Below are 18,165 nucleotides of genomic sequence, written 5' to 3'. Positions count from 1 at the left end.
CAAGTTGGTAAGGTACACTGGCTTTTAATTCCATGCATTTGTTTGCTTTAATATTCATTCTGCTTTCCCATCCCCATACAAACCAGAAAGAAAGGTCAGGCTGGTTCAAAGACAGATGGACAAGAGAGATGTAGAAATGGGAAAGAACCAAAAAAATACATCTGTCACACAAAATTAACATGGCTTTACATGGAGGGAATCCTGACAGTGTAATTACTAGCAAAGGAATGTGCTGCATGTCACTCTGACACTAAATGAGGTAACATATACACCTGAACTGTAATGAAGATCCTATGCAGAAATCTTTCGGGGTGGCACTATATAAGTTTCTATCGCTAGCAGCCTGCATAACAGGGGAGATATTGTATCTACATTGCTATCCCACTTTTTAGTACTTGTATAATAATGCAGTGTTCTTTACCATTAGTATATTTCCCCAATGAGGACATGAAGGTAGAATGGAAAACTAGAGACGAAAAACTATGGGTGGTAGAATTAAGGATCATAAATATGTAGAGCAGCACAAAGATAGGGCTGAGTGAAGAGAGAGTGGGAATATCATTATTATGGAGACAAATGAGAAAATCATATACAGCAATGGATTATGTATGCAAACTACATGTATTTCATTAATTTTTATTTAAAGGCAACATATTACTCCATTTGGAAAATACTTCCTTTGAGCACCGTAACCCATTATGCTTACATGTGCTTTTTTTATTATGTAAACATGTACAGTACATTGCCATCTGCAGGCTCTAATCAGGTACCACACTCTATTAAAGAAAATGCTGTTAAATTATAGGGCAGCTGCTGCCTACACACAGGAAAAAACAGCTATTTTGTAGGATGAAGCAATATTCATAAGCATGCACTAAGAACTAGTGATATCACTGAACCAATACTTCTGAGAATATTCATATTGATGTTGCTGAACCAAGAGTCATGAGAATGTATTTATTAACATATATATATATACACTGTAGTGCCTACATATTACAAAGCACGTTACAGAGAATATTTAATCATTCCCATCAGTCCCTGTCCCATTGGAGCTTACAATCTATATTTCCTCCCACACAGACAAACACATTAGTGTTCATTTTCTCTGAAGCCAATAAGCCTACCAGTATGTCATTGCAGTATGGGAGGAAACCAGAGCACCAAGAGGGAACCCACGCAAGCATGGAGAGAACATATAAACTCCACTTAGAGTCTTGCTGGGAACAGATCTCAGTGCTGTTAGACAGCAATGCTAAGCCATTGTACCACTGGGAATGCACACTATCAATTAATTAGGAGATAAAGACATCATTGTGGCACTTGGTTCATACCACAAAATTGCTGTGTCCTCTGTGTGTAGGTCCATCTTAGTACCCCTCCAGCTGCAAAGGTTTACAGAGCATAATTTTTTATTTACCCTTTTGAAACCTAATGCATAGGAAATGTATCAGGTGCGCTTCCTGAAGAATGCATTGTCTGTATTTCGCCATGCATCATTCATATGTGTGCTTTCAATAAAGTGATATTAAGCATGAGCATAGAGTGATTCATTTGCACACTGTAAAATCTAGTTAGATCACCTATGAAAATCCACTGCTGTATCTCCACAATATATATGGAAATTAGAGACAGAGTTCATGATTTTGAAATCCATTCCTGGAATTAGCGGAGGTCCTCCTAAGCAGCTCGCTCTAAATTCATATCCGTAAACAATTAAATTGATCGTAAAAACCTATTCGTTCCCTTTCTGAACAAAGGAATAATTGTGCTGTCAATGATAAACACAGAGACATTCCGATCTACAGAAAACAAATCATTACAGAAATAATGTTAATTAAAATGTTGTATAACTTAAAATCTTAATGTAGTCCTGCTACATGACAAAAAGAAAAAAATCAATAATTTAAAAGTCATACAATACTGTTTCTCATAACAATAAAACATTTCCCTTCATTCACCCTAAGGTGCTACACAAAGATTAACACTCGCAGTTCTCTACCAGAGGCTGGCAAAACTACGCAGAATTGCAGCACACTCTGGCAAGGGCAAAGTTGTTATGTTTGTACATTTAACCCTATTGCTGTAAGGAAATTAAAATATGGAACATGGCACAAGGAGATTAGAGACTGATTCCCATAATATTTTCATATAATATTTGAGTAAAGGAGTAACTGCAGGGTATAGCAATTTGAGTATCAATAATAAGGTACTATTATCCTGCAGATATGTAAGCATCTAATTATACATCCAAGAAAAATATACCGAGCCTAATTTATTAAGGAAAGCAAAGCAAAAACAGGAATAAATTTGCTCCTGAACAAATTAATTTACAATGCAAGGATTGCAAATTAGTTTATTATTTTGCACATAAGATAATACTGGCTGCTTTTTCATGTAGCCCACACATACTTGATAGCTTTATTTTTACAATGAACTTTAATGTTCATGTAGGACATGCTCTACCCCAACTATAAATCTGTCCCCATATTATAAATTTATATCCCTCTCCAATGCAGCAAGGTTTTGTCAAGGTGCAAATTTACTCCTTTCTTTTGCTTTCCCTAATGAATCAGGCCCATTGTGTCTAAACTGCTCAATTAGAGGGCTACTTAAATGGAAACCAAAAGAATGCTGCAATCATATGGTGATACAGTTTACTACTCAACAGCTCCCTGCTCCATTTGGCAAAAAAAGATTATTGGGCCACATTTGTTACTTAGAAATCAAATGATCTTTACGAGATAAAATCGCATCAAAACCACCCTGAAGCAGGCTTCTCACCTACTGCAATGATGTGGGATGAACTAGTCTTGAGCCTATCAATTCATTAGGAATGACTGACATCATTATCTCAGTGAGCTTAACGGTAACTAGTGAATTAATAGGCTGGACAGAATTTGTCCACAAAACAGCCTCCAATGTTTGTAGGTGATGTAGCCAGCATGACGTTGATTTAAAAGTTTAGTATCATAAAATGCTAAATTATATGATGAATTAATAAATATTCACAGAAATACGGCAATTCATCAGTAGGTTACGTAACATATTATATTCTCTTCTTAAGCCATATTTTGCAATTAGCAGGTGTCTATATAAATAACAACACTGATCACCATATAAATGGTTCATCCACCTTTCCAGAACCTTGCAGAAATTATACTGGCACAACATATTATATTAAGTTAAATATTCAGGGTTCTTAGATGGATGTAGTACAGATTATTTGGATATTTAAGTTATCTGTAGCTATCAAATTGGTAAAATTAATTTCAGTGATCAGCATTCATTTATGGTAAAGTGGTTTGCATGTTCCAACAAGCAGCAGTAGGGCTAAATTTACAGATATGTGTAAACAAATTCAAAATAATAAAAACTTTCAGGTGATTGCTGAGATTTATACTGTAAGAATCAAGTGTACAGCTTTTTTCCAAGCTAAAAGAGGACTTTTCACCTACAAAACTGCAGTAAGCCATTTTATGAGCAATCAAATATTAGTCTCTCAAATCACTAGGAACTTGTGACAACACTAAAGTATGATGCTTTCCAGAAATCATATTTCAATAATGTCATTGGTTCCTAGTGAATTGATATTGCATTCTCATGAATATTGGCCCTGCCCACAAAATGGCTGACTCCACTGTGTGTAGGTAATGGGTCCATTTTTAATTCCAGGTCACCTGAATCTGGGTCCTGAGGTTTTCAGGGAAATAAATTACCTGCCATAGAAATAAAATTATGGCTGAACACACACACTCAAAATAATAAAAAAAATAACATAATGAACAGAATAAAACACGGTAAATGGAAGAATAATCCATCCATTATGGTGAATTCTGATTGGCTAATTAACTTTGGAATTATGTCACAACACAGTAGATCCCTTTGACAAGTGCACAGGATGACATACTCAACCTTTCAGGTGCGTCTGAAATCAAATCTCTTCACAGCACCAAAAATGCATGGATCTTTAAACATCAAAACGTTTACATTAGCCAATAAGAAACTCTGTTCCCTGTAATGTGATATAAGTGCAGTCTTTCAGTTAGGGTAACTGGATCATATTATTAAGGAGAAAAATAAATATTCAGTCAACAGTGTGAGAAAAAAGGGGCAAGCTGGATATTGTATATTCTGGGTTGCATACATTTTTTTTTTTCCTTCGGCCCCTCTATTTGAAGAAATCTTGCCAATCCTGAAAATGTTATTGGATATATTCCCCCACCACACACGTGACATCTTCTGAGGTAAGGAAGAATCCATAATGTGCAGTAGAGGTGTTAGATAGCAGGAAGTGCACCATGTGATATCACTGGAATTACCTCCTCAACACATGTTCCTGAATCCTGACCCTGGTCACCTCAGGGGGCAACAGGGCTTCCCTGCACTGGAATGGCATATTAGTGCTTCATTCCCATCTATCCTGTATATTCACATCATGTGCTTTTAGTGGTTGTGAAAGATGCATTGAAAATGACACTTTTCTACCTCTATGGGGAACAGGGAATATGTGTTTGGACAGAGAGGATAGGTCTCCACCATCAGGCAATGGGAGGTATGGCTGGGATCTCTCCTGAGTGGGATGGTAAATGACCTCTCCACTCCCTAAAATATGATCTGTCTCCATGAGGAAGAGAAAATGAGTACACATCATAGGAGATTTTTCCAAGTGCTGGTGTCTTTGAACAGAGTCTGTAAATCTTGCCCTGAAGCATTTATCCACTGTAGCTTAAAGATAGCCGCACTTCTGATCAGGATTTTATTTGGAAGGGCAGAAAGTTCTTGAACGCTATTATCAACAATGACTGAAAGTTCAAGGTCTATGTAGAAAACTTGGTTCACTTTTTAGCCAGGAGTTCTGTCTGGAAACTACTGTACTTTCTTGTAAAATGTTAAATAATCTCAGTCTTTTGCCTCCATATTCATATGCACCATCATTTTATTTTCTGGAGTCGCATGCTGCTATACTAACAGAAGTGACCAAGTCATTTGTCCACAACATTATTCTCAATGATACTGTGTGTCCTAGGCTTTGTTCTTAAGCATATGTATCCCTCTCAGTCTTCATATAGAAAGGGCATATTTTCAAGACGAATTGAAAGAAAAAAATTAAATATTTGGTCCCTAAAAAAACAGCAGCAAATCCTCTAGGCATCTGCAGGTCCATCAGAAATGATTACAATGCTTTTCCCAGTGATCCGTTCACTTAGTGCTATTATACTTTTCACCTTTAAGTCTATCTTACAATAAAAAGGGTCCAAACACACACAAAATAAAAATAAATATGGAATTTTACAGTACCTTGAACAGTTTGTGAAAATATTTATCCCTGCCATTCATGGTTTGAAATGCTTCCTTTGAGAAGCTTGTTCATTTTAAGGAGGGGTCACCAACAAGTCTTTGGGCCCTCATTATTGCAGACTTCAGTTAACCCTATTCTTAAAGCGGGATAGCAGGACCAGCAACATATTTGCTGTCCCTTTCTTAGCGGAGCAATGGTTACACTTAAAGATGAAAGGGAATAGGAAGTGGACTTGAGAATTCTAGTCTACATTGCTAGAACAGCTTGGAATTGGGAGGTGTAGGGGCAATTGAATACTGTTCTTGGCAGACTTTTTAGACTTTTTTTTTGTTCACCAGGTGGAGGAGTTGCTGGGGTTGTTGATTCGTACAGTCGCGTCAGAACATTCTCCATCCGAGGAATCACAGTCAGACTCTGCAAAATTCCCTGGGTTCTACAATCATTAGAAAAAGTGAGAGATTAATAATTGTGCCAAAAATAATTCCCTCTAAGCATTTTTTGCCTGTTTTTTTCTTTTTAAATTCTGAACATTTGCATAGCTTTTGTGGTACTAGGCAAACTGCTTGGTGAATATTCCCATTTTATCTTTATTATACAGGTTTTCTTTAACATTTAATCAGGTGCTAACTTACCTCGTAATTGTGCTCCTCTGAGCACAGTTTGCCCAAAGACATCTGAGTCTTGACCCGTCTCACTGCACACTCCTTGTCAGACAGCCCATCCGACTGTGTGGAGATCTCAATGGGGATCTCTGGAGTCTGGGACAGCCGGTCTTCCAACTTGTCACCCAAGTGGTCCTTGTGATTGCTGGCCAGATCATCTGGGCTGTTAGAGTGATCACTGGTGTTCCCCTCCTCCCCATCAGAGACTGAGAAGTTCTCTGAACTGAAAGTGGAATAGGACTGGCACGTGCTCATTCCTCTTGGGGGTCTGTGTCTTCGGGGGAATTCAACCTCGCTGTCGACCTCTCCCTCTTCTTCCTCTGATGATTCATCTCCATTCTATGGAGCAGATACACAATCAATGTATTAGAATGTAGCAAGTTTAATATAGTATTTACTTCCATTTCCCCAAGAAGTAGCCCATGCTCATTCTATCTAGAAGATGGAATGCTTTTCAGAAGTGGCATGCTTACTGTGGGACCATGCAATTAATAAGTTAGGAATATCTAAAATACCTAACACAAAATGTTACAGCTATGATATAAGATTACTCATATATATATATATATATATATATATATATATATATTTATTTCCTGTAGTGCTTGTAACAATGCAAGCAACATCGTTAGTTGTATTCCACCTTAAGAGAAGTGATGGTGCTGTTTTTGGAGAACTCTTACCAGCCAAACATATTTCCTGAACCAATAAAAACACCTACACACCAAAACAAAGCACCTAGGTTGAGAGCTGTAGAACATAGTTTGTGTACTCACACTCTCACAGTGTCATGCTATATATTCAACCACTATGCACTGTGTAAAATTTGAGACATGACAGAATCTGAAAGTCTGTCACAATCATATTGCATAGTCCAAGATCAAAATTGTGGCACATTTTGGAAAATATAACATTTATTGAAATTCTAATTTTAAGTATGAAAGTGCAACAGATAAGCACTATCGCCCTATTAAACACATATAAGATACACTAAAACTATATGAAGATATATTATTTTAAAGTTGGGTTCTATCTAGGGATTTATGCAAGAACAAAAGAATAAAGTCAAAATAACATTTTTTGAATGTTTATATAAAACATAATTGGCTAATTCATTCAGTCTTTAACCCAGAAGCCCAATCCTAGTTGAGAATGCCTGCAGAAGAATTGATTCCCGTCCCTCTCAGCAGACCTTATGTAGGCAGAGTGGTTCACCGAGTCCTCACAGCCACATATATGTACTAATCTAATGATAGGCTACATTGCCCAAAGCCTTCAGCTGATCTCCCCAACCCAATAAACAAACTAAACACTGTCTTCATATAAACTAAAGAACAGCAAAGGAAGTAAGGTACAAAATGTACTTACCTTTCTTAGAGAACGTATCCTTCGTGGAAGAGCAGGAGGTGTAGGAACAGTTAGAGCACTCACACCTACTGCAGCCCTGATAATGGGAAAATGGTCAACACTACTCTGCTGTGTCTCAGATCCCTCTTGGATGTGACTATGCCTTGGGGACTCTGGTGGGTTTCCTTTAGAGTTGCTCAGCTCTGTACTTTCACCTCTAGAATTTTCCCAAGATTTCTGATCCATGGTTGGCTGAGGAGTGGCCTCAGCACAGCCTGTACAAGGGTTGTAAGGATCCTGCTGACAGTAGTCCCAGTTGGTTTCAGATTGTATGCGGCAGTCAGCCTCCACTGTGCTGGACAGAAGGTCGGGACTAGACCCCGACATACACCGCTGAGCATGGCAGCTTAGAGGACTTCTTAGTGCAGCTGCAGGGCCAAAGTAGCGTAAGTTGTTGGCACAGTTTGCAATATTCTGCCCATGCACATTGAGGGTTTGGTGGCGTATCGACATAGGTTGGATAGGTTCATGCCGAGGGCTGGGTGGAGTAAATAGTGGAGAAGCAGGAGGCAGATGATAAGTAGCTTGGGATGCAGAAGTAGATTCCTGGTTTTTTAGAACACTCAAGAAGTCTGCATGACTGCCCTTACTGTTCCCTCGCCGATGACGCGGCTTGCTTCGGTACCGACTCTTCCCTCCTGATGATATCTTTGGACTTCCAGACATGGGAGACATACTAGGTGCATTTGCCTCTACGCTGGCAATACCATCTGATTTCAATAGGTCCGGACTGCAAAAAAAAAAAAAAAAGTAAGGTTAGTCTGTAAAGTTAAAATGGGTTACCGCTAGATTATTGACCTTAATAGCTACGTACCGTCTTGTCTGAGTAACTGATTTGGAGGAAGAACCTTTCTTTTTGATCAATCTCTCAACAGCATTAGGATGGACAATAGGGCGGACAGGGTGACGCTTGTATGTCCCAGGGTATTTTTTCTCTACAGCCTGTTCACGTCTAGAGAAGTTACAGTGTCATTATTATTATTATAAAATATATATTATCAGATTTCTTTTTATTAGAGTGTAGAACAAAACCCAAGTTGGAAGGGACTATTCGGAGTAACTTTCATGGCAGCAACTTAAAAATACTTCTGAAAAGTCTACATAGAAAAATAGTAATGATCACACAATAATACAGAAAAACACAAAAAGACAGAGAAAATACTGAGCAATGTATACTGCATTCATGGAACTAGAGCGAAATATTTTGTTGGCTAAATGAATAGACTAAAGTTACAAGGTTTTGAGGTTTCTTAGGTCAGGCATGGTAATTTCTTATGTCAGTTTGCTAATAAATGGTATCACTTTAACTCCTGCTGCTATCATTGTCTTAAGCTGGGTACACACTACAGGTTTTTTGATCCAGTTACCGCGTTGATAACAAGGTAAACGACATGTTTTATCATACCAAAGAACATTGTATCGTTTGATTTGATTTTATAACCTTCCTAAAAATCACGATCAACGATGGAACGTTGTCGGACAAATCTGAAAGTGTGTATGCACTCACGACCTGCATTGTTGGAAAATAACTGTAGAGTGTGCAGAGTCACAACCTTTTCAGCAGCTGGTTATGAGAGATTAAGAGCACAGATCTGAAGGTAAATTGTGTAGGTGTGTACACATAAACCTGCATGTTCATTGGGACTTTCAGTTATTGGTAAAATCGTTACAGAAATCGCATCTGAAGTAATTTTCTGTAGTATGTACCCAGCTTTGCACTAAGCATTGATACAGTTAATTAATGACACAAATCCTTGTCCCTATGAAAATGCACATTATTATTAGTGCTATACTCGTATGTATGTAATGTGTATGACATTGATATACCTGACTAATTCCTTCTCGCGGACCTCTAACTGCAACATGATTGCGCTGAGCTCCATGTACAGGTTATTGGCTCTCTCCAGCTTCCGCTCATAATGCTCACGAATATCCAGTGCATGTCTGGTGGGAACATACAATTATATCTTCACATGAATAACCAGCAGAAATAACAATAAAGTGATGGGACAAATGCTGTGATACAAAACAATGGAGGCAGTTTTCTATGATCAAAAGCCATGTATATTTACTATAATGTTACACTACATTTTACAACAATAAATGTAACGTAACATAAGAGAAGATATATCAAGATCTTTTTATGTTACCCAATAGCTATTTTTTTTGCATCTCAATTAATGTATAAAAACTCACCTTAGTTCCTCTCTGCGCCTGCGGATGAGCTCCTCATCCAGACGGTGGATACAGGTCCCTTCACTCTTAATCTTCTCAAAATGCTTCTTCACTTCCTCCCTCCATTCAGCCTAATAATGGGGAAAATGGAGGAAAATTGTGAACAATACCTATGAGGAAGTGTGTATGATATAATCATTATAAATTAGTAGTCAATGTTTTGGGCACAGTTCTGTTAAATTGACATAACAAATGGGAATTCCACCTCAGATAATCAATTTAATGCCTTACATGTGCCTTCCTGCAACATTTACTAAACATGTTGCTTTTTCTTTATAGGTTTATTCTGCCTTCTGTTTATTTTAGCTGTGTATCGATATCATTAGGTGGAGTTGTTTGCTAATACTGACTTGTTGACCATAACTGTATCTAGAAAGCAGCTTTGTATCATATCTCAAGGCAAGGAAATAAACAGCTGATATAAATATATTGCTAAAAAGCACAGAATGTAACTTGTAAGAAAAAACACTACATTTATTGAACTTTGTAGGGCTTTTAATTTCCAATTATGCATAATTTAAAGGCATTAGCCTCTCTGGCTTATAACTGTTAGGATCATCGAAGATTAATAATTAATTTAGATTATTTAGGCCTTTAAATTGAGGCATATGCAAAAACTACACACGATTGCCCTGTCATATACCTTTTTGTGGCATATTAAATGTTTTAAATTTTTATCTCTGAGCTGTGTTTCTAGAGGAATCTACTTTCTATTTAAAAAGGAAATTATGTAATACTTTTTACAGGGGGAGGTAGAAATTGATAGATTATTGAGAACATAAAAAAATAGTGAAGCCATAGAATTTTAGCCCTTGGAACAGACCGATAATAGTATTCAGATATGTGATCATGAAACTTTAACCATTTTTAGGTATTTTTTGTCATATACAGGATCCAGCTGTTTGCCTAAAGTTAGTCTGGTAGAGGAATAAAATGTAGAAGGCATAAATCACACAATAAGACATGCCATAGAAAGACAATATGTACTATTGATTTTAATGCTATATAACACCTAGTGAATGTTATTTCTGTGCTGTACTGAATTACTCTATACAGCTGTAAGGCTGGAATGAAACTATATCAAGTAATGAATGAACATCGGGAAAAAGCGTGGATAAAGGATATGGCTGTGGGCTAGTATAGTAGTACAGAAAAGATCTTTTACTGGATAAATAAAGCAGTAGAAGAATGGTTAGAAGAGGGAAGGATGTGGAGAGCAGAATTACTATAGTTTTAGCAAGGCTATTAAAACCCTTTCAGAGTAGCTGGCATTACAAGAGGAGCATAATATGCTGAGAAATGTTCTAGCCACTTCAGCCGTCATCAGAGCAGAAAATGGGCTATTTTTATCTTCTGCTAAAAACCTCTGAGTCATATGCACCAGGAGGAGGCTACATCGACTCTCAAGTTATCTGTAACACACAAAATGTGCGCTGACTCACCTGGGGGCTTGCTTCAGCACAAAAGACTAATGGTTTGTTATGTTGCCCTACCAAATCTACATCTTTCTCTAAGAGAATATTAAAAAGCTAGAACATAACTCATACAATACTACTATCTTGTAAAAATTAACAAAAAGAAATATATAAAATTTATTTTCATAACCCCTCCATTAACTAATTACTGTAGTTCTTCCCTGAGGATGCCCCGACATCCAGGAGATAGACATACACAAACACACCCATTCAGTATATTCTCCAGGTGTGAAGGATTTAAAAAACTGATTGGATGAGCAGAGGAAGCCATCCAATCAGCTTCTAGCAACACTAGCTCAGCTCTGTTCACATTTAAAATTATTCAGGAGTATATTAAGCAGAGTTACTGAGGAAGTATATCCCAAATGGTTGTAATATGGTCCACTGTGGTTCTACAAGTTGAAGGGAAGGAGGATTAGTATAAAGAGAGGCATTCTTACAGCGCCTTCTATGTCTGACTTTTCTTGCACATCCTTTGGGGAACTTAATTTAATCAAACAACAATTTTAATCTCACCTCCAAAACCTACTTGTGTTACACTGCTACACACACTGCCCCTTCCTGTATAAATTGTTTTTTTCACCTCAAAATCCTCCTCTTGACTATGACATATTGACAGCCTACAATCACTTTCCCCTGCTCACAGAACCTGAAAAATATTCAAGGCATATTCCCACTTTCTCCAGTTACACTGGGTAAATTCTACAGAAATGCGTCCAATCGCAAAGATTCAGTTACTCAGGTTCTTGGCCAAATGACAGCATTGTAATACTGTGAACTAGCTGCATAAATGCCTCTTCCATTTCCATTTCAGCCAGTGATCTCAAGCAGATCTGATTTTGATTGGTTAGAAAGGTACCACACACTGTACAATGGTCAGAAATGTTATCAAAATGGACCACATTTGTATACCTAACCTTCACATGTGGCCAGCATTACAGCTAGATAATACAAAATGGCTACTAACTGGCATTACTACTGTACAGGTAGGACTATGGTAACTATAATAACTTTCTAATCTTCTAGTAGATTATTAATACAATCACTTGCACCAAGTATTATGGGCATCCATTTGAGGTAGATCTTATAGTGTAAATGGCAACATAAATCTACTGCACAATGGTGTATATGATACAATCAATATAGGGCTAGTCTAATTTAATGTGTCTGCTTTCTTCCCCCCAAAAATGACAATGGCAGGCATTATCGCTCTTTTTACAACTTATGTTTTCTACTTTTTTTGGGGGTTGGGCCCTTCCTTTCAATAGCGCTTCATGCTTTCAAAGCCCATAAAAATATTTATTGTAATGTAAAAGTGCCTCTCACTTCACAGAACACCAATTGGCTTTCCTACAGATCAAATACTTATGTTTTAAAATACTATAATGCATCCTGATGATTCTACAAAACTGTACATATTTTCTGGAGTAAATAGCTGTAATTATTTATAGGTAGTTTTTAATGTAACATTGAATCAGGTTGTGATTGAACTTGTTGGAACCTATTCAATTTCTTTTTCCTAACAGGTGTAGTAATTATAGTAGATACCAGTGTCATCATACCTGTGATTTAAAATATGTCTCCTGAGGTGTTCCCAGGACATCAGCAGATGCAATGTCCAGATGCATGAGGATCTGCCGGAATGATGGACGGTTTCTGGGTTTGCTTTGCCTGCAGAATGCAAATAGAATGAAAACTGTATAATTGTAGTAAGTGTAAAATTTTCCACAGTTGCAAACTATGCACACTGACATTGTTTAAGGTGGACTTATGTTGTAGCATACTGTGAACACAGGTCATGGGTCATAATACAATTCTATTATATTTGACATTTGTCTCCTAAATAAATATGAACGTATAGACTACTTAAACTAGAGAATAACAGCTAGCATACAGAACTGAGAAGTTGGTCATTATTAAAAACAGGGTCTATCAAGAATAAACAGTTTAAAGAACAAATCTTTAAACAGCCTAAAATTGTCTTTTAAAATTGTGTCTTTGCTCTTCATCACCAGCTTAACTTATATGTGTGACCTAAAAGAGCCAAAGCATTGCAGATAACATAAAGAGACTTGATTTACCTATATGCAATTTCTTCACAAATAATAGCCCAAAATAATACCAGCAATTGTAATGTGCCAACTACTCCAATAGTGTGTTATGTGAAAACAGCCTTTTATTATTACTGTACATATGCAATATCATAAGACTTGGGGGTTATATTTACTAAACTGCGGGATATTGCTTATAGCAACCAATCAGATTGTAGCAGTTTCTAGCTGTCATTTTGTATCATGTACTAAATAAATGATAACTAGAGTCTGATTGGTCACTACAGGGAACATCTCCACTTTTTCAAACCTGCAGCTCAGTAAATATATCCCCTTAGATTCTTACATGTGAAGCCTCAACCCATATTTTATGGTATCCAATTATACTGGAAACTGACATAACATCTCCACTAAAACATTTATTCAGTATGGGAAAGCCAGTGAATATAGAATTAAAACATATAAGCAGTCTACCCAAAATAACGAAATATGGCATTTGTCAAAAGTAACTTTTTCTTTTGAAGTTGTCACTATGGGGAGTAGCGTAAGCCACTTACCCCTTTCCATTGTTTCATTAAAGTGGACTCTATGTCAAACAGTTCTAGTAAGCAGCATAACAGGGATGTAAATCATGTTCGATAGGCAATTTAGCAACTAGAGAAATTCATGAATTCATGAATATGAAACAAAAAAATAAATAAAAATACATTTTCCCTACTCTGAAAACATCAATGTGTCTTTAAATAGGCACATACAATGATCAATAAAATAATACACCTGATGGTCCCTTTGTAAATTACATTTAGTGACTGTAGTTATTATAACATTTTCTTTAACTATAGACAACATTAAATTGTAGCACAGTGAAATATGCATGAAAAAAGGAAAATACTAAATATTTAATATGTACTACTCCTTTTAAAGACTCAACACTAGAATCATCAAGCAAATAATTACCTATAATTAAAATCCTGTATGAAATATTTATTTATATATATTTTGAGAAAGCTACTGTCAATGTAACTTATGTAAAATAGAAGTATAATTACAGTATCTGTATATAGAGAAGCAATGATTACCATTAAGGTGCTGAAGAGATTAACTGACAATTACTCTATAGCTTATGTAAATTAATGTAGGTGTCTGAGAAGAACATAAATTACTTATAACATGTGTGGTCTGATTATTTCATACATTGAAACACATATTGAGTAAAGTGAATATATCTGTGCCATTAATAATTATGTGTGGAAAGCTTATATGAAAAAACAATTGTGCGGGGCGTGATCTGGACATCATCAGTGATAGACTGCTTTAAAAGTGAGCTCCGCACTGACCCTCAGCAATCCTACTCCATCGTGGTTCCTACCCTGCTAGTTTTACCAACTGCTGGGCTACATGTCCCTAACCAGCAGACGCTGTTTTTCTTCTGGCGCAGGACCCAGCTTGGTCTGTTGATCAGCAATGGAGCCTTGCGGCCTGTTTTACTGCCACACAACTACTGGTGGCCACCAAACTTCTTGGGTCTTGCATCTGGCTACCCCTGGAGACTACGCTGCTCTCCTTACTCCACTAATGGTCGTTTAGTCAGCCAACCTGACTGAACTGCCCCCACATCATGGAATCGAACCCCGCCGCCATTGGTGTTGGCTAAGCCAACAGAGTCTCTGTCCTGTGCCCTATCTTTAGCACCAACACTGCTCAGCTCACTCACAGACTTCAACTAAACCACCACTTACCTGATCCAGTGTCCTGGCACACAGCAATGATTTCCCCACATACAGTGTGCCTTTGAACTGCATCCCAGCTCCCCCTGAGGTAATATCTCATTTGCACCTTGCTTTTGAGGGGACACACTCTCGTGCCATATTTGCATTCACCCTATACAGACCCTGCAGATTACAGTGGCCAGCCTCTAGAGGACCCCTACAGTGAGACTGGGAGACCAGCATATAGCCATACTAATATCTCCTGTATTTACCCTTTACTTTGCCACTCTCTATATCTGAGACGTTTCTGCCCTCTGCTGGTGATTTGCAACCTTACTAGCTAAACCTTTACCTGTGTCTGCAGCTACTCATCTTTCTGTATCCATGCTCATGTCTTTTCCAATGTAACGACCCAGGGCACAAAGAGAGAACATGTTCTTCTTGATATGCTACCACTGTCATTTTAATTCTACAAGGGGAAGCCTTGTATTTGTTAACCAAACTCATACTAACTCATGCTGAGCTGAGTCTCATCTTGACTGTCTTTTTATATGTATTTCATCATGTCGCACAGACACAGGAAATCAGTGACTATGCCTACAAATAATAGCATTAAAGCTCTAGAGAAAGCCAGCTCCAAAATCCCTGCAGATTGCCCAGAAAAACTCAGATACCTCCGTAATGGAGCCTTCCCTAACCGCTAGTGGCATCATGACCATTGTTACGGAAACTATACAGTCAGATATGAGAGCAATTATCACTGAATTCAGATCTGAAGTCACATAAGAAAACGCCATGGAACAAAAACTACATGAATCTGCAAGAATTAATATACCACTGACAAGGACCTGACAGATCTTCGGTCTGAATTTGAATCTTCAAAGAGCATCTGGAAGACCTTACAAATCACAACAGATGAAATAATATCCACATTAAAAATGTTCCAGAGACTGTTACGAGTAATGCCCTACCCGATTATCTGGAAGGGCTTTCTCTCCAAATGCAATCTAATCTGCATAAAGATATGCTACATGTAGACAGGGCTCACAGGCTCTCCAATCCCAGAGATATCAAGATTAATCATCACAAATGATGAAGTTAATCATTCTGTTATAAGGAAGGATTCAACCTCCTGAAACGCATTGACATAATTCAAGAAATTCTAGTGCTGATTCAATCTGCCTCTTCATCTTTACTTACGGCTTTACTTCCTCTACCTTTCACATTCACAGTGGTAAACGACAGGGCTGCCCTCTGTCCCCCTTAATATTTGCTCTGGTTATGGAGCTACTCACTGCATGCATCCATAACTGCTACCATGGGCTTGTAGTTGGTGAGTGTGGAGTTGGCACTTAACTAGTTAATTTGTGACTGCTAACAGACTCCTCCCCTCTGCAACCCCCTGTAACTAGTCAAGTAGTTTAAGTGCCCAAGGAGTTGGGCTCACTTTTTCTTTAGCTGATAGTTTTTTGTTTGTTTTTTTTATATCGGTGCTGGAACAGCACACTACTCACAGTTTTCGGCTGGGTAGTAGCAGACACAGTGAGAACGGTAGAGGCTTTCACTGACTGCATTTTACTCTCTCCTACAAATGCTGTTGGGTAAAACCCTCGGTCGTATTATTCTGAAGACAGGCGCTGCTCTGTCGGGCATAGAGCGTCGGAATCCAGCATGTACTGATGCTGATGGGCGACGCAAAATCCCGTGGTCACATAATTTCTGAGGTCCGGCGCTGGTCTGTAGGGCATAGAGCGCTGGAACTCGGTGTGTTTGCAGGCGCCATCTTGGGAATGTTCCAAATCCTCTCCTCAAGAGGGGAAGGGGGAGGATTGGATCTAGAGCGCAGGACACGATTAGGGGGAGATAGAAAGTATACTACTGTCTGCGGGCTTAACTCTGGAAGCCCAGCAGAACAGGTGGTATTTAAGAATTAAAGAAATCTAGCCAAGGTCGACAGACAGGGAGCAGGTAATAGAGAGCTCCACCTGCCTTCATGAGCATGTTGGTTTCTTCTGGAGGCACCAAACCATTGCTGAGCACGGAGGAAACTTTCCTGCAGGGAACCTTTCCTGATCTTCCATTACGACAGGGCGGTGCTTCGGTTTATCCCTTCCTTTTTAACCAAAAGTAGTTTCTGGGTTTCACATTAATCAGTAAATAGTGGTTATAGTGTTTCAAGATGCATCTGCGGGTTCCGCCTTAGAATATCTGGATGTGGTCAGGTCATTACGTATTTATGTCAAAAGAACTTTGGGTATCCGATGTACGGTTTCTCTTTTTGTCCTGATCGATTTCCAAAGAAGAGGCTTGCCAGCTTCTAAGCAAACCATTGCTAGATGACTTACATTTACAATAAAACAGGCATACCTTAAGGCCAACTCGACTGTACCTACCCACATTACGACACACTCCACCAGGTCTGTGGGGGCTTCCTGAGCTGCGCGCAATGGGGCCTCGGCTGATAAGCTATGTCAGGTGGCCACCTGGTCCTCTGTCCACATATTCACCAAATTTTATTAGTTCAATGGGTTTGCATCCTCTGATGCTAGCTTTGATCGTAGCGTACTATGAGCTGGGCTTCCACGACAGTCCTTCCCTTAAGGGGGCTGCTTTTTTACGTCCCCATTGTAGCAGTGTCCCCCACATAGGATGAAAGAAAAAAGAGGTTTTTATACTTACGATAAATAGCTTTCTCTGAATCCATCTGGAGGACACTGCTTTACCTCCCTTCTGCTGTTTGCTTTTTGGTTGTTCGACTCGTCTTCCTTGAGGGCTTTAGAATTACACAGGCTAGCCACAGGGGGTCGCAGAGGGGAGGAGTCTGTCAGAAGCCACAAATTAACTATTTAAGTGCCAACTCCACACTCCCAAACTACAACCCTATGGTAGCAGTGTCCCCCAGATGGAATCAGAGAAAGGGATTTATCGTAAGTATAAAAATCCTCTTTTCTTCTCTCTTGGTTCAGGCGCATAGCGGCAATTAAGATGAACATCTTTCCCCAAACTCCTATATCTATAGCAAACCCTCCCCCCGTCCATGTTCCAACTCCTATACTAATGGACACCACAGGATTTATTTTAATATATATATATATACATCTCAAGTATCCAACGAGTGAAATCCACAATATCAAGACAGATAAAGGTCTGGTAGAAATATCAATCAATTGTATTCCAAATCACAAATGGGAGCAAGGTTCTGTGGGAGCATCTAGTTCAGATACAAACACAATACTCAAGCAAAGGCTTCAAAACAGGAAGTGCCTTTTCTAGGCCCAAACAGGAAATGAGATCCAATATGGAATCTTCATGAGACAGTCCCGG

At 38.4% G+C, this 18,165-nt stretch overlaps 1 protein-coding gene across 1 annotated transcript in view; it reads right to left on the bottom strand.

The window, feature by feature from the left end:
* Window positions 1–8: 8 nt before the first annotated feature.
* Window positions 9–18,165, bottom strand: part of MAP3K13 (mitogen-activated protein kinase kinase kinase 13) — an 81,571-nt gene continuing 63,414 nt past the window's right edge. Inside the window, exons 7-13 of the mRNA XM_075180083.1 lie at window positions 12,644–12,752; window positions 9,568–9,677; window positions 9,199–9,315; window positions 8,186–8,323; window positions 7,333–8,101; window positions 5,935–6,303; window positions 9–5,735 (exon numbers count right to left, since the gene is read on the bottom strand). Coding sequence (XP_075036184.1) covers window positions 5,634–5,735; window positions 5,935–6,303; window positions 7,333–8,101; window positions 8,186–8,323; window positions 9,199–9,315; window positions 9,568–9,677; window positions 12,644–12,752 — 1,714 coding nt within the window. The 3' untranslated portion in view covers window positions 9–5,633. The remainder of the gene's footprint in view (window positions 5,736–5,934; window positions 6,304–7,332; window positions 8,102–8,185; window positions 8,324–9,198; window positions 9,316–9,567; window positions 9,678–12,643; window positions 12,753–18,165) is intronic.

This window comes from Mixophyes fleayi, chromosome 7, assembly GCF_038048845.1.
Source record: "Mixophyes fleayi isolate aMixFle1 chromosome 7, aMixFle1.hap1, whole genome shotgun sequence".
NCBI classification, from domain to species: Eukaryota; Metazoa; Chordata; class Amphibia; order Anura; family Limnodynastidae; genus Mixophyes; species Mixophyes fleayi.
The sequence above is the reverse complement of the archived record's forward strand: the minus strand, read 5'-3'. Positions and strand labels throughout refer to the sequence as shown.